Here is a 26,976-nt window from a genome sequence, read left to right on the forward strand (position 1 = left end):
TTGCGCTGTTGTAACTTTACAGCTGGGCTTTATTCGGTCGAGTTACCAAGGCGTGGCTTAACAAATTGCATATATGAATTGCGCCCTTTCAGCAGATGATCTATATCACGCTTACTGGAATCAGTTTAAAATGTGGCACTTCAAGCTGATTTTAAGCTCAAACTCTGAATATTACCTTCTCTAGACTAATTATGGGTTCAGCATAAGTTAACATGGTCAGGTTAAAAAGAGACACCTTCATGCCACTGTGGATGACTGAGAATTACACAGTCATGCTTCATGACACTGAAAACTCTAACTTTACGCTCAACATACACTGTAGTTCCAGAAGTATTCCTTCACCCATCCAAATCATTGAAGTTCTGTGTTTCAATCACTATAAAATCAAGCACATAGACGTGCAGACAGCTTTTACAAACATTTGTGAAAGAATGGGTCCCTCTCAGCAGCTTGGCGAATTCCTCTGTGGTACTGTGATTGGATGCCACCTATGCAACAAGTCCAGTTGTGAAATTTTCTCTCTACTGAATATTCACACAGTCAACTGTTCATGTTATTATAACAAAGTGGAAGCAACTGGAAAAGACACTAACTCAGCCACAAAGTGGTAGGCCACAGAAAAACACATAGCGGGGTCAGCAGACGCCGAGGCACACACTGCACAGAGGTCACCAACTTCCGGCAGAGTCAGTTGCTACAGATGTCCAAATTGCATGTGGCCTTCAAGATTAGCTCAAGAACAACACGTAGAGAGCTTTATGGAATGGGTTTCCATGACAGAGCACCTAAATCCAACCCTTACATCAAGCACAATGAAAAGCTTTGGATGCTGTGGTGTAAAGCATGCCGCCGTTGGACTCTAGAGCCGTGAAGATGTATTCTTTGGAGCAACAAATCATGCTTCTCCATCTGGGAATCCAATGGACGAGTCTGGGTTTAAATAGATTGCTGGGGGCTCAGGAGGTAGAGCAGCTCATCTATTATCTCTATCAGAAGGCTGGTCGTTCAATTCCTGGCCGGTCTAGTCTGCATGCCTTGGGCAAGATACTGAACCCCTAGTTGCTCTCAATACATTCATTCAAATATGAATGTTATGATGATAGAAAGCTCTTAAATCTAGAATGTGTGTGTGAATGGTTGACTGAGACATGTTGATGTAAGTCCTTCGAGTGCTCAAGTAGAGTACAAAAGCACGATTTAAGAATTGATCCATTAATCTTGAGCAAGTGTGATACCATGATAGGATTCCACCGGTTCATCTGTTGTTACTTAGGCTTCTTTTCTGAAACTTATAATTCCCAAGATTTTTATGCATTGTAATCCCATGACATATGGGAAGCCTACCTCTACATGCTGCAAAATCAGCTGCAAACCCAATCTTTGCACAGCCCTCCTCACCCACCTTTCTGTTACTTGGGCAAGGACAGGGGGAACGTCAAAACATATATGGACATGTATAATGTAAGAAATGTGGCCTATATCTTTGCACGCAAAACACATTTAAATTCTGTCGCGGGGGAACGTGTTTAATTACAGCCTAGGAAGCAACTGACTCCACTGAGAGCGAGCGAGAAAAAAACACTTGATAACAGTGACATTTACAATCTGCCTCATTTATCAAAAGCTGCCAAAGCAGAGTCAAAGAGGGTCATTACATAGTAAACATAGATTAACTCAACTCTCACAAAACCCACACAAAATTGTCTGATAAATGATTTTTATTCTAAGAAAATTGCAAATGTCAGCATGCATTTCCCTGGACTCTGTCAATTAATAGTGTTGTTTGTTACCCAATATTTGTGTGTGCCCGTGTGTCTGCGAATAAAAGCCTGCGCCGGTGCTAAATAGCTGCCACAATCAGCATGCATTTCCCCAGCCTCTCCCTGTTATTTGTCTCATTTGTTACCCTGTGTTTTCATGTGCTGTGCATGCACCTGTGTGAACATCATTCCTAATAGCGAAGCACTTTTACTTTTATAGCACGGGGGAGGATGTGACAAAACTAAGCCGAGGTGCATTTTGGTTTTGTGTAGATGATGTCGAAGAGTGAATTCCAAGGGCACATCGGGTTCTGACAGGCCCGCACTTACTCCCAAAACAACTCATAATCCCTTTCAATCTTTCACAAACACGGTTTATGTGCACAAATTCGTAATGCGGGGAAAATAACTAAATTAAGTGTTTAAACCAGATCCCTTTAATATATACGCAAGTCTGTGTGCCAAATGCTGGACCAGATGCTACTTTGAGTTGTAAACCCCTTTAAAGACATCCTTGCATGTTTAGGGGCCACATATACAAACCCAGATGAGCAGTTTCCTGTCTAAAAGAGCGAATGTGGGGATGGGGTGAGTGGGGCGCATTGAGGATCGGAGGAGTGGAGTGGAGTCGGCCCCAGGATATTCTTCAGCAACTCTGCTGCTCTATTGCTGCAGCTACGGGATGCTTTTGAGTGTCAGCAGCTGGCAGAGGCACAGAATGCCAGGGAGAAGACAAAGATAAAGAGGGATCGGAAGAAGAGGGGAGGGATTGTATTTAATCTCACCGCCATTTATTTTTAATAGCATGCAGCTGCTTTGTTCTCTCTTTGATCATCAGCAGTACAGGTTGACAGTAACTCGGTGGAATGCACGAACACACAGACAAGCATGTGTGCATGAATATACACAAAGAAGAATACAAAACTTGCATTCTCTATTTTGCTTTAATTTTGTGGAAATTCGTACTTGTTTACACTATTTTTTTTTACTCTTCTGTGTCCCCGGTGCAGAACAGCTATGCTATTGGTCCACGAAGGGACCACAAACAAATGGGCATTCCTTCTGAGAGGCATGGTGCCACCGACTGCTGCAAGTGATAAGCACCACTAAGTAAGGAATATGTGGTAGGTACAATCTGCTACCCTAATTCAAATCACCACTGTGTAAGAGTCACAGCCAAGAAGAAGACAAAGGAGTAAAGCATCATAAATGAGAACACCGACTGGCTTCCTACTGGGGATCACAGTTGAAAGTTGTTGGAAGCCTTGCTTTAAGGACTAGAGGCACCTCTACTTGTAATCACACATCAGATGGAAGAGACAAATATATTGCTTCTTCAACCGTGTACCCACGGGATGTTTATCTGAAAGGGAAATGCTACTACTGTGCAGCTAAACATGTTCACAAGCCACTGAGGGTGCTATAAACTAGTTTGTCACTGTAGAGGGAACTTCTTAAAGTTGAATTAGTATTTAGGGCCTGAACATGGCAAGTAGGAAAATGAAAAAAATATATAATTTGGGTCCAAATGTGGATCTGCAACAAATCGTTGGGGGCTGAGTTCCAACAGCAATGCCCATCATGAGTTTGACACTGCTAAAATCGGTGGACAGCTCACTCTGAATGGAAAGAGGCCTTTAGGGGATGTTTGTGTGGCCGAGTAAATACACACCTAAGCCGAGGAGCGATTTGAAATAGTCACACTTTCATCATGTAAGACTTTACACAGGTTCCTTTGATCTTTTCATGGAGGATTCTGCAAACACAGTCACACAGAAGGATGCTCTCTCCAGAGGGTTAGGATGAGTCCCTGAATCCTGCTGAAGAGGACATATTATGAGAGGTTGCTGCTGCTGCTTTTCTCACAGATATTTGGAAGTCTCCCCAAAGAATGGAGAGGACAGAGAAAACAAAAGAAGCCTCTCTAGCATAAAGCTTCTTCCCAGCCACCTCACAGTGGGTTTTCCTTGCCATTCGGTCTTGAATACAGACAGCGGAGGTAATCGTGCCAGGATACGAGTGGCAGAGTTTGGCCAGAGTTTTTGGACAAGGCATTCCTTGGCCACTGTAGTGATTTGTCAAATCAAAGTCAATGGAGAAAAGGGAATGCAAAATGAGGGAAAAATGGCCACACAGGATATATAGTGCAGCTCTTCAGATTTCAGTGGCCTCATTCTGGTAATATAGGCACACGCGTGCACATTTGACCATATCTCTGAAAACGAGAGGCCAGACCTATAGAACCCACATAGCTGGCAAAGCCTGTGTGCAGTCTAAAATGAAGTCACACCCCATGAGCTTGGTCTCAAATCCATAGAGGGGGCCTGAACATAACACAAAGGTGTGATATGACCACTAAAGCAACAATACAGGGCCAGCAAGGGTGAAAGAAATGGGGAGAAAGTGAATGTGAGTGAAAGAGCAGACATGAAAGGTGTGACAGAAAAGCAAAGAAGGACATCAAAGAAAGTGAGAAAAAAAGTGAGAGACAGAAAGAGAGAGCAACAGATACACAATTGAGAAGGGACAGTAGATGATGTTGAGTGTTGTCCAGGCAGTGAGGTAGATAGGTGGGTGGTGGATTCTCTCTGTGACACTGATTTCAAGCCCTGGGGGTAAAACAGCAGAGGAGAATGTAGAAGGGCCCATTTAGATCCATCTGAAAGGAAAGGCCACAGCTTCTAGAGACTGCAGTGGCTGTGCTAATGCCTGCTGTCTCGAGGTGGACCTGCAGGGATGACACACCCCTGGGATGCGCTAAATAGGAGCCGCGGAAAGGACTTGGAGAGAGACAAAGAGATGTACTATGAGTTGAAAGATCAGAGAGACAGTGAGGTGAATACAACAAAGAGAAAGTGCAGTAGGAGAGTATGGGGAAGTGTGCCTCTGCACATCGCTCAGAGTGATGTTTTACACTTTTGTCATATTTTTATATCTGTCGTGGGTTCAATTTGGAAGCGATTCAAACTGCTAACAAACCAGCTGAAAAAAACAAGACAGGGAAATGAAACTTGTCACAGTTTTATGTATAAAATAAATCCAGCCAATGCGTCTCTCGTATTCGGCTTTTATGGGAGTCAGATTTGCGCCTTATTGGGATCACTCGTTTTCAAATGCATGGCTTTGTGGTGTTAAATAGTGAACACTTGTAATGAGCTTTCCAGGCTGCTGCATGTTATGTTGAGAAAAAGACTGTGTTATTTGGCTGTGCTTATCCAAGCAGACTAGGTAATAAGTGTGTAATGGGGAAACAGTGGAGTTGATATCCAATGAAAGTGGGGGGTCTGTTGGAAGACACAACTGAGCCCGCTTTATCAGGATCTCCAAAGAGCCATTTCAGACAGCTAGTTTTCAAACACTAGAAATAAACTGAAATGAAAAAGGGCTGCACAAATGTGCAGTATGTTTGGACTGACATAGGATCAAAAAAACCCAGAAAAAAATCAAGGATTTCAGCCACATGCAGGAACATATTGCACAATTCATCTTTCAACCAGATAAACAGACCAAATTCCTAAATGCTTCATTCAGCCGCCCATGAATGAACGTTAGCTGACTGATTACCTCTTAGCAAGGCAGAGGTCATTTTGTTCTGTTGCTATTTCAAATGAATGATACCTTGCAAGTCACATGAGGTGATAATCTCTCAATATCGTTGAGTTATTTCTTTAATTATAGGAAACAGCAGTCAGTGAACACAACTCAACATGCTGTATAGTTCAAACATTAATGTGAAATGCAGAAAGCAGATGAACTTTTGTGATAAATTTTTCATTTGATATGTATGCAGATGTATCTTATACTATGTCTGTGAAGGTTCTTAGTCATCCAGGTCATCGTAGTCAAAGGAGATTGCAAAGAAAAGCGTCTGGACTTCTTTAAGTTACTTGAAGACGTTTCACCTCTCATCCGAGAAGCTTCTTCAGTTCTAAGGTCAAATGGTGGGGAGTCCCAGATTTAAACCTAGTGGGAGTATCCCCCCGCAGAGGGACAAAAGGACCCCCTGATGATCCTCTAATCGCCTGAGCCAAGGTGTGAAACTGGGTGTGGGTCCCAATCAGCCAGAGTTTCGGGTGAGCTCATTGTGAAACCTGACCCCACCTTATCATGCGATAAGGTCAGATGGCCCAGGATGTGAGTAGGCGTTAAGGCGTCTGGGGAGTCCATAGTGGACCACAGACCTCATCACAGCCACAGACCAAACAGCCACTTCACAAGTGCATGGCACAACATAGAAGAGCCACCTCCACAGGATAAGACTTTGCATGCCACCTGCATCTTAAGGACAAAGGTCACTCTTTCGAGGATGCCAATGTTCACATTTTGGACAGAGAGGACAGATGGTTTGAAAGAGGAGTGAAAGAAGCCATCTATGTCCACTGTTAGCGACCATCTTTGAACAGAGGCGGTGGTTTACGACACCAACTCTCTGCCATCTATAATCCAGTTTTGAGTTCCCTCCCCAGACGCCTTAATGCCCACTCACATCCTGGGCCATCTGACCTCAGGAATTCGCATGATAAGGTGGGGCCAGGTTTCACAATGAGCTCACCCGAAACTCTGGCTGATTGGGACCCACACCCAGTTTCACACCTCGGCTCAGGCGATTAGAGGATCATCAGGGGGTCCTTTTGTCCCTCTGTGGGGGGAAACTCCCACTAGGTTTAAATCTGGGACTCCCCACCATTTGACCTTAGAACTGTAGAAGCTTCTCGGATGAGAGGTGAAACGTCTTCAAGTAACTTAAAGAAGTCCAGACGCTTTTCTTTGCAAGCTCCTTTGACTATCTTATACTACCTTTAAAAAATTAATACTACAAAATCCAGAGAAAAATCTCATCGTTGCTGATTTCCAAAGCACACTGCAAATATGCTTCCAAAACCAGATGCTGTTTTTAGTTTAATTTACAGCGCTGAGCAAAAGTCATGAACTGCTCCGGAAAATCTTTCAAGTTTTTTGAACTTTTTTATTTGGACACGTCATCTGATCAATCTAATGCTTGGCCTAAGATGACTCCGCTATTATAAATATGCTAAAGGTATGCTAAATTACACGAGAACTGAAAACCAGTGACAACAGGTCTCATGGAATGATGCATCTGAATGAGAAATTTATTCTTCAAATTATTCTCAATGTGTACAGAGCAGGTCAGGAGATCCATTATGGTTTGAGGCTGCATTCAAGCCTCAAGTGTTCAGGATCTTGTCAAAACTGATAAAATTACGAAAGAAGAAAAGTACCATCAGATATCGATCCACCATGCAGTAGCATCTGGAAAGCCTCTGATTGGTGATGGCTTTATTTTTCAGCATGGCCAAGATCCCAAACACACTGCCAATTGAGTATAAGCATGTCTGGCTAGAAAAACACCCAGTGGAACACTAACAGTCATGGACTGACCTCCCCAGACCCCAGACCTCATTATTGAACATTATCAATATTATTGAAGCAGTAAGGGATCATCATGAGAGGGATTGGAACAAAAGGCAGCTAAAATCCAAATCCATTCATGAATACTTCTTACAAAAACTACAAGAAATCTTGCCTGAGAAAGTTCAGGCTATGTTGAAGAAGAAAGGTGGTTATACCAAATACAGACTTCAAAGCTTCTTATAATTGTGAAAACTCTGTTTTTTCCATATATACAGTATTTCCATGTATTCATTTACATGTAAAGGAACAAGACAGTAAAAACCATTATTTGATTATTAGTTATTCTAAAAGACAATATAAACTGAGTCTGCATTTACCTTTAAACTACTGGTATATATTCAAAAAACTTGCACATCACATATCACATGCACATCTGAGCTCAGTGGGTGCCCTATTCCCACCTGTGCTCGACTCAAGCTTTGCTTTCTTACACATGACTCTAATGACAGCTGTAAGGGTGAGTCAATATGCATTAGCACACGACAGAACTGCAAATTGGTTTGTGTTACACAGAACCATTAAAGCAAAAATAAAAATGTGAGAAAATCTTTAGATGACCTCAGAACGTCTTGACAACACAAAATAGAAAAATGCCAGGATGGCTTACCTACTCGATCACAGCTGATCGTATTTTTCGTGTGATTTTATCAGCTATTAATCAATAATACTACAAATCAGTTTCAGATATCAAACTGTTCCTCCTTGGGTTTATTTAGGTTTTTTTCTTTTTAGAAAATCAATAGAACAAAAAGTCAATATTCTGAGTCTACCAGCTACTATCTGTAAGGAAAATAAAGTATCTCGCTTCTTTCTATCTTACCGCTAAAGTACTTGATAACGACAAAATATGAACACATTGTTTCCATCCCTCGTTATCTCACATACTAGTTATAAAAATATCTAGTTGGAGGATCATGGAAACTCTGTCTGCTGCTTCTTTCGCTCTATCTTTCTCACACTCAACTCCTTCTCTTTCTCCATCCTTCCAGCACCATGCCTCCTCCCGTAGTGTCACAGTCCATATGGTGCTGCAACACTGTTGGTCTCCTGTGGCCACACTTCCCACGATGCATCTGCGGCTCTGGGCTTTCGAGGGAGCCGATAGGCTGAGAGGACTTTGGTATCGACCAGCTATTGCCTGGTGTGAGGTCAGCTCAGTGCAGCATTGGAGTGTGTCCGAATCTACACACACCACTGCTTCCAGTCTTTCATCCATTCTGCCAATCAATCCTCCATTTTCTGCTGTTACCTTTGCCTCAGAAGAAGTATGTTCTTCTGTTGTATTCCTTTCTTCCAAAACCTTTCTCCCCTGTGAGTGTGCCATTGCACATTTTCTTCTTTAAACTACTGCCCGATTGATCCATTTCTCAAATTTCTTGAGACCACATGCAGTTAGAAGCTACTACCGTAGCTTTACACCTTTTCTTTAAAGCTTTAATGACGATATTCTATTTGCAAAAAACCACCAAGGATTCTTCAACATACTATACACATTTATTTATGCATTTGTTTGACGGAGGTGGGGGGGATTTTGTTTTTTATCTATCGTAGGCATTGTAGTGTTGTATTACTCTGAGCTGGCTTCCTCCTCTGTCTGTGTCCATGCAGAGAAAACAGAGCTTAGTAGAGATCAATCCCATTGAGTCTGACTCCTTTCACTAGCCAAGGATCAATACTGCCTGTTTCATGTCCCCCTGCAATACACGTACACACGCACACACAAATCCACACATACACATACACACACAGTTTAAAGACATGGGCTACGAAGGCTGACCCACCCCTTTAAAAATGACCTATCGGCCTATCGGCTAGCTTGCTCACTGGGGGATACAGAAGTTCATTATGACAGCCTTGCCAGTGTTAAAGGTCTGCTTTGGTCCTCCTCCGCAAAGTGCAGGATCTGATTACATTAACAGCTTGCTAACAGAAGCAAAAAACGCATAGTGGCTAAAAGTAACGTACAGCTGGAAGCCTTTTTCACATGCAACAACGTGGCCGTTCACAATGTGATAGAATTTTTTTTTTACGTAATGCTGGATCACAGAAAAGGAGTGGAAAGGCTTTTGAAATCTATGACTGCGCTAGGTTCACCCACCTGTGCTGGACAGAACAATACTGGAGTTACGCAGGCATCAGAAATAATTGTTCAGATTTTGACAGGGAAATGTTACCCCCAAGAGCTTTGAGTTTCGCTTTTTAATCTCAATTAGTAGTCGTCATCTCCTATTACCCTGGATGCATATTGCCTGCAAAAAAAACCCAAACTCTCTTTTATGCTTAATACAAAGCTGTATTTTATGCAGGTAAATTATGCATAATGCAAATTGTTATTCCAAAAAATCATATGACACTTTGGGAAATGTGTTATTGCTCTTTTGCTGAATGAATCTGAACCTTTGCTTCATTGCCCTAAAATATTTAAGGCAACGAAGGTACAAATAGAAAAACAAAGAGATGCTATATCACAGAAATGTCAAACTCATTTTACATCATGGGCTACATACGACTTTGATGTTAAGTAGGCCGGACCAGTGACCATTATAAATGTGTAAAATTACAGAAAAAGTTCTGTTAGTTCATCATTCCTTGCCTACTGAACTACCAGAACTGCAATAAAATATACATTTTTAATAAATTCACAGACAATGCCCCTTTTAGTAGAAAGTAGAAAAACAAGAACTTTTCTGTCATTTAATCTGTTACTTGATTACTTTAGTGTAGTATGAATGGCAATTGAGGAGGGTCCTTTATTGAGTGGAAAAGCTGTAAACCAGTGCGCCTGATTGGAGTCTTTGTGAGGCCGATTCTGGTCCCTGGCCTTATGTTTGACAGCCCTGCTATAGCTGTTTATTGTGTTGCATTTGCTCAGTGTATATGCAATGTGCAAAAATAAGACATAATTCAATACACCTTCTTAGCCAACAGCATGTTATTTTTATATCATTATTTTTATCTGAATACATAAATAAGCCTCTTAGGTCTCGTTAGGTGGATTTCTAACCTTTGGGCAAATAAGCAAAAAAGCAAATAAGTGTGTTTCCCAAAACAGATGTCCTTTGAGGTCATAAAGGTACATGATTTTCTCAGTAATGTCTTGAGTCCAGCATAGAGTGGGTGCATAAATATATATATGTACAGGGGATTTTAGGGCAAACTGACCTTGCCTAGAATACTCATCAGCTTCATGGTGAACCAGGTCCGTCACACACCCGCCGTAGTGCAGCCTCTGCTCATGGTCGAAGGCCTTGAGCGTTTCACTCGAGCTGTAGGACTTCTGGGTAGGCACACGACACTCATCGGCGTCCAGGGAGGAGGTGTTATACTGGGAGTCTTTGGAGCAGCGGCCCCTGGTCAGTGAGCGATTTCTGCGGTCCTTCAGATCCATGCTGATGTTGTGTGTGGGGGGGGGGGGTTGAATGCAGCGAGAAGAAGACAGAGTAGACGGAGGAGAAGGCAGTGACGGGAGAGGAAGGGCTCTCCTAAGGGCCTCCCTAATGTCAGTCTCCACTTCAGTCACCTGGAAAACAGAGACAGGAAGAGGAAGAGATGGAGAGATGGGAAAAGACAGAGACAGGTCTAAAATTAATGGATGCACTGCTGTGACTCACTCTCGCCTCGCACTCCCAGCAGAATATACAGACAAAGTAAGACAGGAGCAAACAGCATGAGTGGACATGAGTAGCCAGGCAAATATAAAACACATTAGAGTATTGATGCAGGATAAGTAAGGCTATTGTAGGTACCATTAGGATTTCCACAGATTAACTTGTTAATTTGTGTGATTAAGGTGAACTAAAAAGGAAAGAGTCACACCGCTCCTCCAGTCACTTACTGCAACTGTAACTTGATAGCAGGGCAATAAAACCCCCAAGTCCCCATTGTTTCTCTTCCTTTCTACTTTTACTCTCTGACCCCTCTCATGTCTTTGATGGTTCTCTTTTAATTAGTAACAGCAGCCACAACACAAAGTCTTCCAGCAAACTTTACCGAGCAAGCAACAAGAGCAACAAGGCAAGTTCTCAACTCCGCAAGGAAAACAAACCGCTTTTTCTTCAACCTGTACACACACACACACACACACACACACACACACACACACACACACACACACGAAACCACAACTCTTCTGAGCCTGGCTCATCATAACCAGACCAAGGGAGCACTGCCAGCTCGTGGAGCTGCGCACCAAGGACTTTCCTTCTCTTTCATGCACTAGTAATTTCCCATACACAGGTATCCCAGTGAAATTGTGCACAGCTAAGCTTTGCTTTTATTAATGTACATAAACTGGTTTTGTTCACTGAGATGTATTATTATGTATCCTACAGTCAAAGCTCGCATTTCAGATTTTGTTTTGTTTTCATCTAAAACATGTGTTCACGTGGTGCACATTGAACATACGGAGGCATATCACATAATCTTCCTGGTGCATGCTCGCCCTCCCTCACATACACAAAGCTCCCTTTTAGTTCTTTAGGTGGGTACATTTAGTAAAACTGTATATTACCTTTATAAATACACACTAATTCCTTTATTACTGCACAGGAGTGAATGCTGCCAACCTCTGCTATTAAAAACTCCCAAGTCCTTAAATATATAGTTTATTGCACTTTAGGAAAGCGATGAATCAGACGATATAAATTTCCAGTCTTTTTTATTAAACTTAAATATTAACTGAATGAAAAAATGTGCAATCCATCACTAAAGAGAATTATTTGGTGCAGATGTTTTCCTTCAGTCTAAGGTGGCTCCTCTAATTTGCTTCCCTTCCTTTTTTCAGAGCATCCCTGTTGCGCTTACGCTTTGCAGGGCGAAACAGAGCTGTTAGCACTGTGGTCCACAGAGACAGTCAGCCATTGACCGCGCTGATGAAAAATGGTCAGACGGCATTTAAATCTATTAGAACAGAGAGGGACTCAAATGCGGTCATCCTAAACCAATGCTGGCGGAGGTATGCACACAACGAAAGTGGACAAGTGCAGGTGCATTATCGAGACTAAAAAGAAATAATAATAAAAGAAGATGCAAAAGGCAAGAAAGAAAGAAAGAAAAGCAACAGGAAGGATGGAAGAAGAGGAGAAATGACTTGAGGGCATTGCTAGTCTCTCCCTCATTATCAGAGTGGGAATGAATCCGGCTCCCTTAGAGGCTTTGAGGGATAATCAAACACACCCAAACACAGATACACGCAAACAGAACATCGCTAACACACATATTCAGTCCAGCGATACCTGAGACAACAGAGTCTCCTAAACTTGACATAAACTGTAAAACAGCCTGTAAGGCAACTAAACATTTGTATTATGACACTGCGTCTATGATACGATAATGACGCTAATAAAGCTTGATGCAAGTTTTGCAGCCTTGTGGAATGCATTACGCTGGCGTCCAAGGATCAAAGTACAATGATATGACAACAACCAAACAGCCAGCTGTAATTGACAGGCACCCTTCCTCCAGCTATAGCTACTATGGGATATTTATGGTAATGAACCCATGGTTCCATTACTTGAGGCTGAAAAAAGTCCGATCCACCCACAGAATTACAGCGTTGCATTGCATTTGCACCAAAAATACTGTTCAGTCTTAATAGTTTTTATCAATATGAGAGCAGACAAGGGCATCTCTAAAGGACAGGCATCATTTCTTTTTTGAATATGTGATGTAATTAATTACATGCAGGAGCAGAGGAAGAATTAGAAGAGAGAGGAGAAGGAGAGACAAGTATACAGAATGTGAGTCAATCTATTCAATGAGGGCTCATTTTAAAATGCTTAGAAGGTAGTATTGAAAAGTGCCCTGCTATGTCCATTGATTAACAGTAGGTATTAAGTCTCATAAAGAGCTCATTATGCTTGGGCATCCATCACACAGGCTATTAGGAGTTCGACCTTAATGTGTTTGTACCTTGAATGGAGGGCGAGGAAATAGAGAGCGATACTGGCTCAGAAAATGTGGGGACATTCAGACTGGGGTTAAAGAAATAATGGCCCAACGAGTCTCCGTGTGGAGCTGTGGGTGTGCACAGGTGGGTGACAAATTAAAGGAAAAAACAAAACCAGAAAGTACCCCATTGATCTTTAAAGTGAAGAGCTCTTGTGTATGCTCCTGGGCATTCTGCTGGAATGGTTTAGGTCTACTTGACAGACGTGTGACCACAAACGAATACAGCGGTACTCTGTGCGATCAGATTTATCCCACCCCTTCACATTTCTATCCTCACGGGAGTGGTCTCTTCCAGGGTGACAATGCCACCATCTATAGGGCATGACGGGTCACTGAATGGTTTGAAATGTATAAAACGGATGTGAATCATATGCCATGGCCTTTGCAGTCGCACAGCTCTAAACTTGATCGAGTATGGTAGATTCCGGACTGACAGCTCTGTCCGCTGCCATCGTTAAAAACGTCAAATGAGGGAATATCTGTGGTGTACTGTAGAGTTTCTGAGCCAGTGCAATGGCACATTAATGCTGGTCTACCAGCATATACTGAGCCAAAAATATAGGCAAAAGTTGGTCACTTTACATCAGATGAAAACTTGGATGTCAAATCGGCTGAGAAAACAGAATTACACTAATGATGCAGACTGTACTGTCTGTACAGTTGAGCTTCACTGTACAGAATAAACTGCGAATATGAACACTCATCTGTCGTAAGTGGAAAATTTCCCTTTAGTCATCCAAAGGTCTAAGCTTTAGGCGTGAGCCTTACACACTGAGTTGTGATGTCATAAACTGGATTTTGTGATTTTACTTTTTAATGGAAAAAAATAGTAGAAGCAGAAGAGAAGACACACAATAGCGGGCTGATGGATAGACTGGAGGAAGCTAAGGGAAACAACCTTGAGATCTGGAACACATTATCAATCACATCCCATCCAGCCAGGTGTTTCCTCAAGGTCACTGAAGCACATACAGGCAAACTTTTCTTAGTTAATTACTCCAGCGACAACAGTCCAACCCCCCAGATCGTCACAACGAGGCAGATCATCTCATTTATCAGAAGTACAATGACTTACTGTCATTCTGACTGTTCGCATACCACAACTCCATGGTACGCTAGCACGTATGTGCATGCATATTTAAGTGCAGACACCCACACAGACTCAGCAGACAGACAAACACACGCATAAATGCAAAACTATAGAAAGACGTGCGCGAGCCTGCAAAACAGCCGCGTCTCCTTGACAGGCAAGAAAGCGTGGTTAGATGAAGGAGAAAAGAGACATGCATGCAACCGTGAAGTGACCATGAAATCCAGGCAGAATGAGAAATGTAATTGGAAGATGACAGGGAGGGCGGGGAATTCATTTTGGAAATTACAGAGGTGAAGTTTGGTGCAGATAATGGCCTTTTCTCTGCAAATAACAGCTTTGAAGGGGGAAAAAAAGAAATATGGAGCGCACAATGTAAATCCACTGTAACTAGAAATCACACCCAGTTAATAGGATGTTAATGACATCAGTGGATTAGCAAGTATCAAACAAGACGGTTTTGTGTTCAACCTTAACAACCTCCTAAAGAACAAAAACCAAATATCAAGGAAAGCAAAGTAACAGACAATGAAGATTCAGTTCTTATGGATCAAAATGAGGCTTCATTTTCTTCACCTGGCACAATCGAAACACAAGTGACATATTAAGTCGTGAACAAATCCCAATTCTCCCTTCCTGTTTTCTCGCAAACTATTCTATCAAACTAGCAGAATATGGGGGTGGGAGGTTAAAGTGAATAAGACCTACTAATCAGTGGGCAAATTGGTGCATTTGTGCCTTGAAATTGCCACAGGTATTGTTCCATCGTGACACAAATCTGCCTCAGGAAACCATTACCGAGATATCCAGCTCTGGGAACATGCTGGATACATTTGACCGGACTCAGACCTCAATCCTTTGCTCTGTTTTCTGATGATTACAGGTAGACTGGCACGATCGCCGAAAACAATTAGCTGCAAATCTTCCATCCAGCCACTGCTCACATTTATCATACAAATAAGCACGGAGGCGATGTGTGAGCGCTAGTATAGATGCTGTTTAGGGCCATCACACTGTGGGAGGCTTCCTGACCAGATGACTCCTACTGCAGCCAACCAGGAGGTTACAAATAGGGCATGTTCACTCTGCTGACTTCTTCTTACAAGACACCAGAAATAGCTGTTGTTGTTCTTAGCTCTAAGAGTTGTGCACTTGCATTATTGAGAATATTATAAGTCTCAATAATTGTTCATATCAGAAAATACAGAAAAGTACATGTCCTATTTTTGTTTTGTTAGATGAGATGCTTAAACGGGTTTTCAAGAAATAGAACACTAAAGTAGTGCTACATTATAATATTACCTGTAACTTACACTTCTATATAGTATGTTGAACCTGTTAAATGTATTTACAGCTGTTTTATCCATAGTAAAACTTCATTTACTCCATTTCTCGTTTAACTAAAACCATGTAATTACATCACATCCAATTTTATGCATGAGGATTTGATTCTGTTATATAGCTTTTCTTTTGTTCTGTGAAGGTTTAATATTTTTATGCTTCTTTAAAGCATCAAACATAAGAATAATTATTACTGTTTTTTGTTACTCCTTCAATGTACTTTTTAATCTTTTATATCCTATAAGCATCTCATCTGATCTTATCTAGTCTTATCTTTATTTTAGCTTCTTATCATTGCATTAGAGGAGCCTGTAACACAGCCATTACCTGGCTCATTTAATTCAATTGTAACCACACCAAAAGCAGCAATCAGCCAACAAGACTGGCAGCTAAAAGCCTGATAAAACACAGCATGGAGCCTTTCCATCAGAAAATTTATCCACTCTTCCAGCACTCTTTGTCAACAGGAGATGAAGTTGTTCATTTGGTGTCTTTTTCTTTCCCCGTCTCTCTCTCCCTCTCATGATCTCTTTCTCTCTCTATCGCTCGCTCTTGTGTTTTTTTGTGGGGGATTTTTTGTGGGTTTTTAAAAATTTGAATGGAATTTGTATAGCAAAAGATGGCCTATTGAAAACCTGGCCCTGTTATCACAAAAGACAAAATTGTGGCTATAAAGCGTTTGGCTTCAATTTTCTGCTGTTTTTGTGCCGCTGCTCAAATTAAGTTGTTTACGCAGTTTGTTCACAAAGACAAAGAGAGGAAGACACGGAGTGACTGAGAAAAAACAAAAGAGGAGGCAAGAAGAGAGCTGAGTACAGAGAGGTTGCGAGAGAATAAAGACGGAAAACAAATCCTTGAATGAAACTCATACTCAATTATACATCGCCACAAAGCCTCTGTGCATCTTGACTTCAGGAGTGAACATCCAAGTCAAAGTCCAAATATGCTTTAAATGGAAATACTATATGCACAGTTCATCAAAGCATTCAATTACATGTTCAGATTTCCCCTAAAAGCAGCGTGTACTTGACATCCGATGTGTAGGTGTAAATCCTTATTAGCCTAACATATAATTTGTTCTTTTCACTGTAAAATCTTTTCTTTTCTGTGCTGAATACAAGTAAAGGTGAATCATAGTAATTAGTTTTTAGAATGTGTAGTAATAAAAAAAAAAATCACTTAATTTCTTATTTTATATATCAGAATTCAAGTTTCATTTACAGATAACAAGTTAATGTTGTAAAAATAAACGCGTGTTTCTGTGTCAAAGGCTAATAGGAGCTTCAGCAGATAAATATTCCTGTATTTATACAATTTTATCAGTGCACTGCGACCTCCATTATTCGTCGTACAACTCACACTCAAGCGCTCCGTCTATGAGCTCTGCACTGCGCCCCGACGGAGAGGCTCCTCACCACGAACAGCCATTAATCATGTCTTCGATCTCGGGTGGCTTTGAATATTCACACAAAAAGGTGTGTAGACTCACACGTACAGTATACACACAAGGCAAACGGATGGACGCATGCTTGGATGGCTCCAGTTCAACTGGAAACTACAACTCCATTTTGGATCCAAGGTGCTTTGCGAGCCAGCAGCTGAGGGGTGCAGGACAGGAAACATCTCATCCCTCGCTCTCTCTCTTCCACAAACCTCGCATCATTACCTCCAACACCTCTTTGAGCCAAATAGGTAAAAATCACTTGCTTATTATGAGTGATCAGTCGTTGTATTCACTGGTTCTGTCATTATTTGTTTGTGTTGTTGACAAACCACACAAACTTAGTGAAAAAGAAAATTGCTTCCATTGTAGAAAATTGCAACACAGATGCAAAAAATACAATAATAATAAATAAGATATTGACACTGAAATGCCAACACAGTCTCATTGCAGTTCAAAAGCACAACGTATTCGGTTTGTTCAAGGGCAAGAATTTTTTTTCTCTTTTTAATTTTATTTACTAACAACAAACAAAAAAGGTATTGCTGCTAAAATACCAAGACGTTGCACGTCTTATGGCAGTTCAAAACATAGTGACCAAATTTTAGCTGTTCATCAGCATTAATGGAAGTGAATTATACTCAAGTGCTTTCAGTTTTAAAGAGCAGCGTTAGTTAGTGGCATCATAGGATTTTCATCTACAGAGACAACTCTTTAATAACTACATAGCTTGGCAGACTGTCAGTCTGTTGACTAGCCGGTACTGAATTCCAGTTAGCCAGACTAGTTAAGGAAGTGAACACTTGTTTGCTAGCGTTAGCAGGCTAACACATTGATCTATCACCCTTCAGTATATCTTTCTTCAAAATAAAATGCTACTGCTTCATCTACCTCCACGCTGGTCAAGTAAGGTACATGACATGACTGTTATATCCAGATCTTCAGATCGTTTTAGGCTTAAGCGCTATTAGCTATTTCACCTGGTACTTTGCTAAGCTAATGGCTTAGCTGCAGCGCACGCTACAAGCCTTTCAGTTCACTTGTTTAGCACACAAAGGTTTGTTTCTGAGTTCGCTTAAAGGGCAATCTTGGAAAAAAAACTTTCTGCTGAAACACATTTTCTTCAAAGCATTGCTGATTTTCACACACAAGAAAATAAATTACATTTTAAGAATAATATCAGGTTGGAGATGCATGAAGCTGTCAGATTTACATGATAATTGTAATGGTACCCGTGTTTGATTACTGTGTACATTCTGGGTTTAACTACTTTACAATGCAGCATCTGAGTGCAGTGATGTGCGGCAAACTTCCATATTTCAGATTTTGAAACAATCATTAGCAAGTGTACACATAATGAGTCTGTAGTAGAGTTTACAAATTAGGCTGCCTTTCATCTGCACTGCTATGCAACAATAAGGTCACCTAGAAAAATAAAGCAAGATATATTCTCCGTAATTGAGCCTAGTTCTATCGTGTTTCATGTCCCTGCAAGCTGATTTTCATACTGTACTGAAATAGAAAGGAAAGCAAGAACACATTCATTTATCTCCAGTAGTACAGGCTTTGGAAAATGCTAATCAGAAATGCAGACAGACAAGATGGAATTCTTAGTGAGCTAATAGTTGTGTTAGGCTTTCAAGCCAATGCAGAGCCTTGTTCTGTGCCTAGTTTGTGCTCTGCTGAGTATTGGGTTTGAGTGAGGCAACATCCCCTTTGATCAGCCAGTATTTATGAAGTATTGTTGGGATTGTACATGGGTACAGGATAAGATTTAGGCCTACCAACCCCAGAGTCTGCATATGTGACTCACAGTTGCTGGGAGGAGGAAAGGTCCCATCCACCTTCCATTTTCTCGCTCTCTCCTCTCATTTGCCAGGATGGAAAACAAATGAGGAAGGATGTGAGGAGGTGGTGGGTGGATGGGGGGGCATCCATCCCTCTCTCTTTCTTGCACTTGGTGCCTGTGTAATCTCCACACTGGGCTGCAGAGTGCCACAGAGCCTCTGTTTATTAGACTAATCCTTAAATCCACATTCTGCAGGCCTCGCAAACGCCTCGCAAAGCTCTAATCTGACTCAAAACAAAGGGATTAGGAACGACAAGGTCCCTCTCTCTGTCTCTCCATGTCTGCCAGAGCGGGCTCGGGGTGGCGCACACATGTGCTGAGAAACACACAAGAACTGTTGCATACTCTTGCCTGTCACGCCCATATTTGCTAAAGACTGATTGGCACATGCAAACCCTCATGCACACGCGCGCACACACGCACACACACACATGCTTCCTGTGAACACAAGCTGGCTGTGACAAGACAGCCAGTTAGAGCCAAGGTGCAAACAAACTGGGTAATTACACATAGCTCAAAAACTCATGGGAGAAATGACGGACAAGATGAGAATGAGCTGTGGGAATGGGACGCGGCGACAGCAGGGAGGATATACTTGGCTAACTAAACAAACCAGGCTTATATTATAGACTTACACTGTTACGAAAACAAATGAGAAAAGGTTTTTTTATGTGTGTGGATTGTTTTTTTACTCACAAGCATCAAATGCCAGAGGTCCACCTTGGGTGTACTGGCTTGTTTTAGTATACACACAGCATAGAGCCAACAAATCAATATTTGTTGAGTATTTATCTGTATTAAAGGGCCTTTACACCCAAACAGTGCAACAAGTCAGAACCTGCTACAAATTTACATTGCACTTCAGTCTCTCCACGAAACCTATTTGCTAGCTAGAATTTGCTCTCCAAGTCTCTTTGTGTTTTTCACACAATTCCATCCCATTTCCCCTCAATATGGCAAATGAATAATGCAAAAAAAAAAAAAAAGTCACTGCTTAAATTGTGTTCACCCAGCTGTTAATCCTAATTTTACACTATAATCTTAATAACTGAAGTTCCATTTTGGAAATGCAACATGTAATAATTCTGACAAGTGGGCTCGGTTTATTTTCTGGTTCATCTCTTCACGGGGAAACTTTTCAAAAAAAACTTTTCTTTCAATGAGATATAAAAACCAAGCAAGCACAAATACAGGCAAATGGTGCCAGTATGTGGGCACGCTGATATATTGCTAACATTATTGGAAAGATTTTTGAATGATCTTATTCAAGTACTCAAAGTTGTAGAGCCTGAATGATGTCTACATTTACAAAGACAGTTTAACTTGGTCTTTTCACAGTTACAGTGGGGCAAAAAAGTATTTAGTCAGCCACCGATTGTGCAAGTTCCCCCACCTAAAATGATGACAGAGGTCAGTAATTTGCACCAGAGGTACACTTCAACTGTGAGAGACAGAATGTGAAAAAAAAAAATCCATGAATCCACATGGTAGGATTTGTAAAGAATTTATTCGTAAATCAGGGTGAAAAATAAGTATTTGGTCAATAACAAAAATACAACTCAATACTTTGTAACATAACCTTTGTTGGCAATAACAGAGGTCAAACGTTTACTATAGGTCTTTACCAGGTTTGCACACACAGTAGCTGGTATTTTGGCCCATTCCTCCATGCAGATCTTCTCGAGAGCAGTGATGTTTTGGGGCTGTCGCCGAGCAACACGGACTTTCAACTCCCGCCACAGATTTTCTATGGGGTTGAGGTCTGGAGACTGGCTAGGCCACTCCAGGACTTTCAAATGCTTCTTACGGAGCCACTCCTTTGTTGCCTGGGCGGTGTGTTGTGGATCATTGTCATGTTGGAAGACCCAGCCTCGTTTCATCTTCAAAGTTCTCACAGATGGAAGGAGGTTTTGGCTCAAAATCTCACGATACATGGCCCCATTCATTCTGTCCTTAACACGGATCAGTCGTCCTGTCCCCTTGGCAGAAAAACAGCCCCATAGCATGATGTTTCCACCCCCATGCTTCACAGTAGGTATGGTGTTCTTGGGATGCAACTCAGTATTCTTCTTCCTCCAAACACGACGAGTTGAGTTTATACCAAAAAGTTCTACTTTGGTTTCATCTGACCACATGACATTCTCCCAATCCTCTGCTGTATCATCCATGTGCTCTCTGGCAAACTTCAGACGGGCCTGGACATGCACTGGCTTCAGCAGCGGAACACGTCTGGCACTGCGGGATTTGATTCCCTGCCGTTGTAGTGTGTTACTGATGGTGACCTTTGTTACTTTGGTCCCAGCTCTCTGCAGGTCATTCACCAGGTCCCCCCGTGTGGTTCTGGGATCTTTGCTCACCGTTCTCATGATCATTTTGACCCCACGGGATGAGATCTTGCGTGCAGCCCCAGATCGAGGGAGATTATCAGTGGTCTTGTATGTCTTCCATTTTCTGATGATTGCTCCCACAGTTGATTTTTTCACACCAAGCTGCTTGCCTATTGTAGATTCACTCTTCCCAGTCTGGTGCAGGTCTACAATACTTTTCCTGGTGTCCTTCGAAAGCTCTTTGGTCTTGGCCATGGCGGAGTTTGGAGTCTGACTGTTTGAGGCTGTGGACAGGTGTCTTTTATACAGATGATGAGTTCAAACAGGTGCCATTCATACAGGTAACGAGTGGGGGACAGAAAAGCTTCTTACAGAAGACGTTACAGGTCTGTGAGCGCCAGAGATTTTCCTTGTTTGAGGTGACCAAATACTTATTTTCCACCCTAATTTACGAATAAATTCTTTACAAATCCTACCATGTGAATTCATGGATTTTTTTTTCACATTCTGTCTCTCACAGTTGAAGTGTACCTCTGGTGCAAATTACTGACCTCTGTCATCATTTTAAGTGGGGGAACTTGCACAATCGGTGGCTGACTAAATACTTTTTTGCCCCACTGTATTTACCTCTCTTTAGTGTTAGTGTGAATCCTCTGCGACAGGGATTGTTGCCACAGCTTCTGCCACACAATCTGCCATTGTGTGATCATCAGCTGATAAGGATCCAACCCAACACCTGCCAGCCAAACTAAATTTGAGCAGACCTATTCCTCCACAGGCATCCAGTGTGCGGACATCCTCTCAAAATCTCCTAATTCTAGATTTTTCAAGTTGGAAAGTGGTGCTATATTTTTAAAAAAAGAAACTTCAGTGTATTTTGGAGTACCATCCATCTCGGCATCTTTGCAGTGATATGAGGGCTGGATATTTCCAGCCACTTTACAGTAGTGTCTTATTTTGAGGTTATGGTGCACATCCATGCTGGGCTGCGCGTCTGACAAGAGTGTTATAATGCAGGTGAAGGTCATGTGAGATATAGAAAGCTTGGCAATCTGCAGATGGATAATGTCAGCAGTTGGGTCACAGAGCTACGCTACCCCGTTCTTTTATTCATTGAGGGAATTCCTGCTCATCCTCATTCAGCAGAATCACACCCTTGGTAGTGTGTGGGGCTTTTTTTTTCACCTGTGCCCTAGGAACTAGCTGCAGCACGGAGAGTGAGGGCAAACTTCGCTGCGGCACTGCCACTGAGTTATTAAAACAATCGAGTGCTGACAAGCCCTGCATTCTGTCGCAGAGGGAGAGGGCTAGGGCTTAATAACTCAGTGTCACGCCTTGACATTCTTACCATCTGTCTGGGTAAAATATTCAAATGTGCAATAAATGTCACTGGGGACAGCCGGTGACACTGTCTAATTAACACTATGACAGAGGTGACACACTGAAGACTTTGGCTGGCTTTTACTGTACAACATGCATCGTCTGTGTGTGTACGTGTGCATGCCATAACTCTGTGCGGAAGTGAAATGTTGAGGGACACTGTAGCGATTATACTGCCATCCTGTCTCTTTAGAGGGTAGTCAGCTATTGTTTAAGTTAACAGAAAAGTGTAGCACTAACACACATATTACAAAGTGTAAATGACAGCAGCTATAGGGCTGAGCAACCCTGGAGCGGTGAATAAATGCCAAAGGTTTCATTTCTTCAGGCTGAAATGTCAACTAGTCAGAGAGCGTGGAGGAGACACACCGTCAGCCTTATATGGGTGTCTTACCTCAGCTCAGGTAGATGTATGTAGGTCAAACACAAGCTGCAGTGATTCATTCCTTAACTTAAAATGAAACAAAGTAACCCCTCCCATACACACACTAAAAGCTGAGGGAATTCCCAGAAAGAAGATCTAAAAGATACTTTATTTATTGGGTAAATAAGAAATGATGTCTTCTACTTATCCTAACAGCGAAGTCTGCGTGCACTTTCAAACTTGAGTGGCTCTAACAAAAATGCAACGGCGAACATGTGACAGTTTAAAAGAAAAATGTGAAGGCCAGGGATGTGTCCAAAATGTATATTTTTGCTTGCCAAAACACATTGCAGCATGCTCATATTCAGTATAATGTATCCTCCAGTAATATCATGGTTTGCTTGCGAAGTAAGGTACTTTGCAAGCAAACCATGAAAAGGAGAAAGTTATTTCTGTTCAATTCAATTCAGTTTTATTTATATAGTGCCAAATCACAACATTTGCCTCGAGGTGCTTTATTTTGCAAGGTAAAGATGCTACAATAATATGAGCGAGAACTAGGGGTGGGTTTTTATAATTGATTCATCGATTAAAATCGATTCTGGCTTGGATAATGTAAAATCGATTCATTAAAATCCTGAATCGATTTTTTAATATAAATTTATTTTGCCCAAAATGCCAGAATCTCTGGTGAAATCTCACAAAATTTCAAGAACCACCAAACAGTTAAGACAGTAAATGAGAGCAGGAACACGGATTCTGCACATAGACTTAAACACACAGCGCAACCCGCGGATCAGAATCAGTTAGATGTCGCCTTTCTCACAGTCGGGGCTGAAAGCCGACAGCTCGCTGATTCTGATCTGTCGGCGGGTCCGCGCTTTGTGTTCACGCCCTTTATGCGCCGATTCTAAAGCTGTTAGTTTGATCTCTCTCCAAACAATATTGACCGAACCAGCAGCAAAAGAAGATCCAAACGCTTCACATAAAATCGTCATAAATTCACTCTGACTTTTACTGTTTTGCTTCCACCGCGATGCACAGCTCTCTCTCTCTCTCTCTCTCCCTCTCTCTCTCTCTGTACTTCAAGAACATTTTCCCTTTTGTCATTATTCGCTTGCTTGTTACGCACAAGTCTACTGTTGTTTACAGCGTGGTCGGCCGCTGTTTTTTTCCCTTTTACATTCTTCCGAAAAGAAAACCTCATTTCTGCTGTTCAATACTGAACAAATTTAAACTTTTTAAAATTATTCAAAATGCAAAACGCTTAACGTGTCTCTAATAAAACTGCTGTAACTTCAGAGGTGATGTTCATATGTTGATTAATGGTTTTCTTTCGTTTTTGATGTACTGCAGAATATTTTTATAAATCCCAGGCCAGGAAAACCTTCATGTTTTTCTGTGTTTTATCTTCAGCTACTTTGACACAAAGGCATCTGCTGTGACGCTCACACCTGTGATAAAGTCTTGCGTGTGTCAGCTTCCTTTTTATTGATACAAAAATATGTAAATGTACTGATCTGAATTATACTTCTGACTGTCAAAATTTCCCAGATTTAAATCGAATCGAATCGAATTAAATCGAATCGTGGATCGAATCGATTCGGGACCTTGTGAATCGGAATTGAATCGATTCTAGAAATCAGTGACGATACCCAGCCCTAGCGAGAACCCCAACAGTTCATCATGGGAAGCCCCCAGGACCCTAGGCCTATTGCAACGAGGGAGGATTCAGAGTCACCTGATCCAGCCCTAACTATAAGTTTTATCAAAAAGGAAAGTTCTAAGTCTATTCTTGAAATTAGATAGCGTATCTTTCTCCCAAAGTCAAACTGGGAGCTGGCTCCACAGAAGAAACGCCTGAAAGCTGACGGCTCTGCCTCTCATTCTACTTTTAAATATCCTAGGAACCACAAGTAGGCCAGCGGTCAGAGAGCGAAGTGCTCTGTTGGGGTAATATGGTACTATGAGGTCTTTAAGATAAGATGGGGCCTGATTATTTAGGACCTTGTATGTGAGGAGATGAATTTAAATTAGTCTAGATTTAACAGTAAAGAGAAGCCAATATGGGCAAAATATGCTCTCTCTTTCTAGCCCCCGTCAGCACTCTCTCTGCAACATTTCTATCTGCGGTCATTTATATTTGGTGCCATGGTTCTGCTCTGGGACCTTGTGCATACGTGGAAAGGGAGGAAGGTAGAGCAACAGCAAAACTCCAGCTCAGATAACAGATGTGACAGTAATTAAGTCAGATGCAGCATGAAACGGGGAGGCTGCGATGGAGGTTGGCCACCAAGCTTGCAGATATGCAGAAGGCTGTGAGATTTATCAAGTGAACACACAGGACTGTATCAGCTCAGCCATCACGTGATGTTTGCTGGCACTGAGGTCAGTTGATCTACCAGGACTGCAGCTGAACTCGACTTTCTGGCATGCCTGAGCTAATCCTACGCCCGACTGAAAAGCCCCGGTTTATTTCCAGATAAAGAGGCATTTGCTAGCGATAAAAACATTTTATGCACTACAATGACACAAGGACACTTCATAATAAAATGTATCTGTGCTTACAAATGTACAGTTTTAAACAACTTAATGAGCAGAAAAGTGTTGCTACCGCATGTTTTACTGTTCAAAGCGTCATAAAAATGAATCTGCGTATAAAGCGGTGTACACATGTACACCAGAATGTGTTTGAACTTTTACCACCTAAAAAACGCTCTTGTGCTCTGTTTCCCTCTCAGTCTGTTCTTTTCTCACTTCCCTCTCTGTATTCTCGCTGAGAGGCTGTTGTATGAAGCACCTTTAATGGGTTTGTGAGGGATATATTGGACTTCAGTAGGAGATTTGGCACACTGTGTGTGCGCGTGTGCGTACCTGTAAGTGTGTGCGCATTTTGGATTGTCATGTAGGGTCCTATAGTACGGTGCTTTTCCACTTGTGTGACTGTGTGCACTCACACTCCAAAGCCATTAGATTCTATACAAAATCCTGAAGCTGAGAACTTTAAAGCTGAGAGTGGTGCAATTGACAAGCCGGTCTCCCACCGAGCACGTCTCGCTACTGTTGATCTCTGGTACAGTAGCGATCTCAGCTGGAGCTACAGTTGCACTTTCACATGCACATTTTGACTCCGTTACTTTTATCTGTTCTCTACAGCCCACACATGGGTACCTCTGTCTTCGGCTGTATGCATGGTACCAATATTTCAGAGCTACCACTGATAAGTGCCCGCTACTTGGGACTATATTGTTTGTGCCTACTGTACTGTGAATGCTTCTAATGCCACCGACATACCGTCTTGAAGTGTTTGTGCCTTTGGGGCCAATAGAAGACAGCCCAGGCTGCTCCAGCACCAATGACATAGCTGACTGGTCCCATTTAGCATGCTAGATTTAGCTTCATTAGAGAGGATATGGCTGGGAAGGCACACAGAAGAAATGAAATGAGAGGTGGGGTGGTGGGATGGGGGATGGGATGGGAGAATGACTGCTCAGCTTTTGCAAGGGCCCACTTTGCAGAAGAGGTGGACAAAAAGCTTAAGCTGTCTCATAAAGATACTTTATAAAGCAGCCATATCCATAATGGCAACGCAATAGAGAGAAATGGATGAATGAAGGAAATCAATGCAGCAGTTAGACTTGAATTAAAAAGTACCCCACACTAGGCTACATTACGGCCTGGCAAGCAGCTCTTGCAAAAGTTTGCTGTAACTTGCAAAACAAAGTATGTGAAAACTGCATTTAACAATAAAGAAGAAATAATGAAAACCAATTACAGACCAAAAATAATAATGATGTTTTATTTTATTCAGTCTTCCCGAAAATGTGTTCACCACATTTCAAGCACAAAAATCCAACAATCTACCCGGTGGGGTAAAGGTATTACATAATTTCTTATGCAACAAGTGTTCTGCCTGCTGAAGCTTTAAAACCCCATCTTAATTCAAGAAATGTCCCACTTTGGCATGACAGATACAAATGAGCTATCGCATCCAATTGGCAGATTTGTTTCTCTTCTATTAAGGAAAATAAGTCTGCAAAAT

The 26,976-nt window shown here is 41.8% G+C and overlaps 1 protein-coding gene across 7 annotated transcripts in view; it reads right to left on the reverse strand.

Moving 5' to 3' along the window:
* Positions 1-26,976, reverse strand: part of tenm2a (teneurin transmembrane protein 2a) — a 216,847-nt gene that overhangs the window by 148,484 nt on the left and 41,387 nt on the right. For all 7 annotated transcript variants that reach the window (XM_076891346.1, XM_076891339.1, XM_076891347.1 and 4 more), the window contains exon 2: positions 10,356-10,713. In XM_076891346.1, coding sequence (XP_076747461.1) covers positions 10,356-10,581 — 226 coding nt within the window. In that variant the 5' untranslated portion in view covers positions 10,582-10,713. The remainder of the gene's footprint in view (positions 1-10,355; positions 10,714-26,976) is intronic.

The sequence above is a fragment of the Maylandia zebra genome, linkage group LG2 (assembly GCF_041146795.1).
Source record: "Maylandia zebra isolate NMK-2024a linkage group LG2, Mzebra_GT3a, whole genome shotgun sequence".
NCBI classification, from domain to species: domain Eukaryota; kingdom Metazoa; phylum Chordata; class Actinopteri; order Cichliformes; family Cichlidae; genus Maylandia; species Maylandia zebra.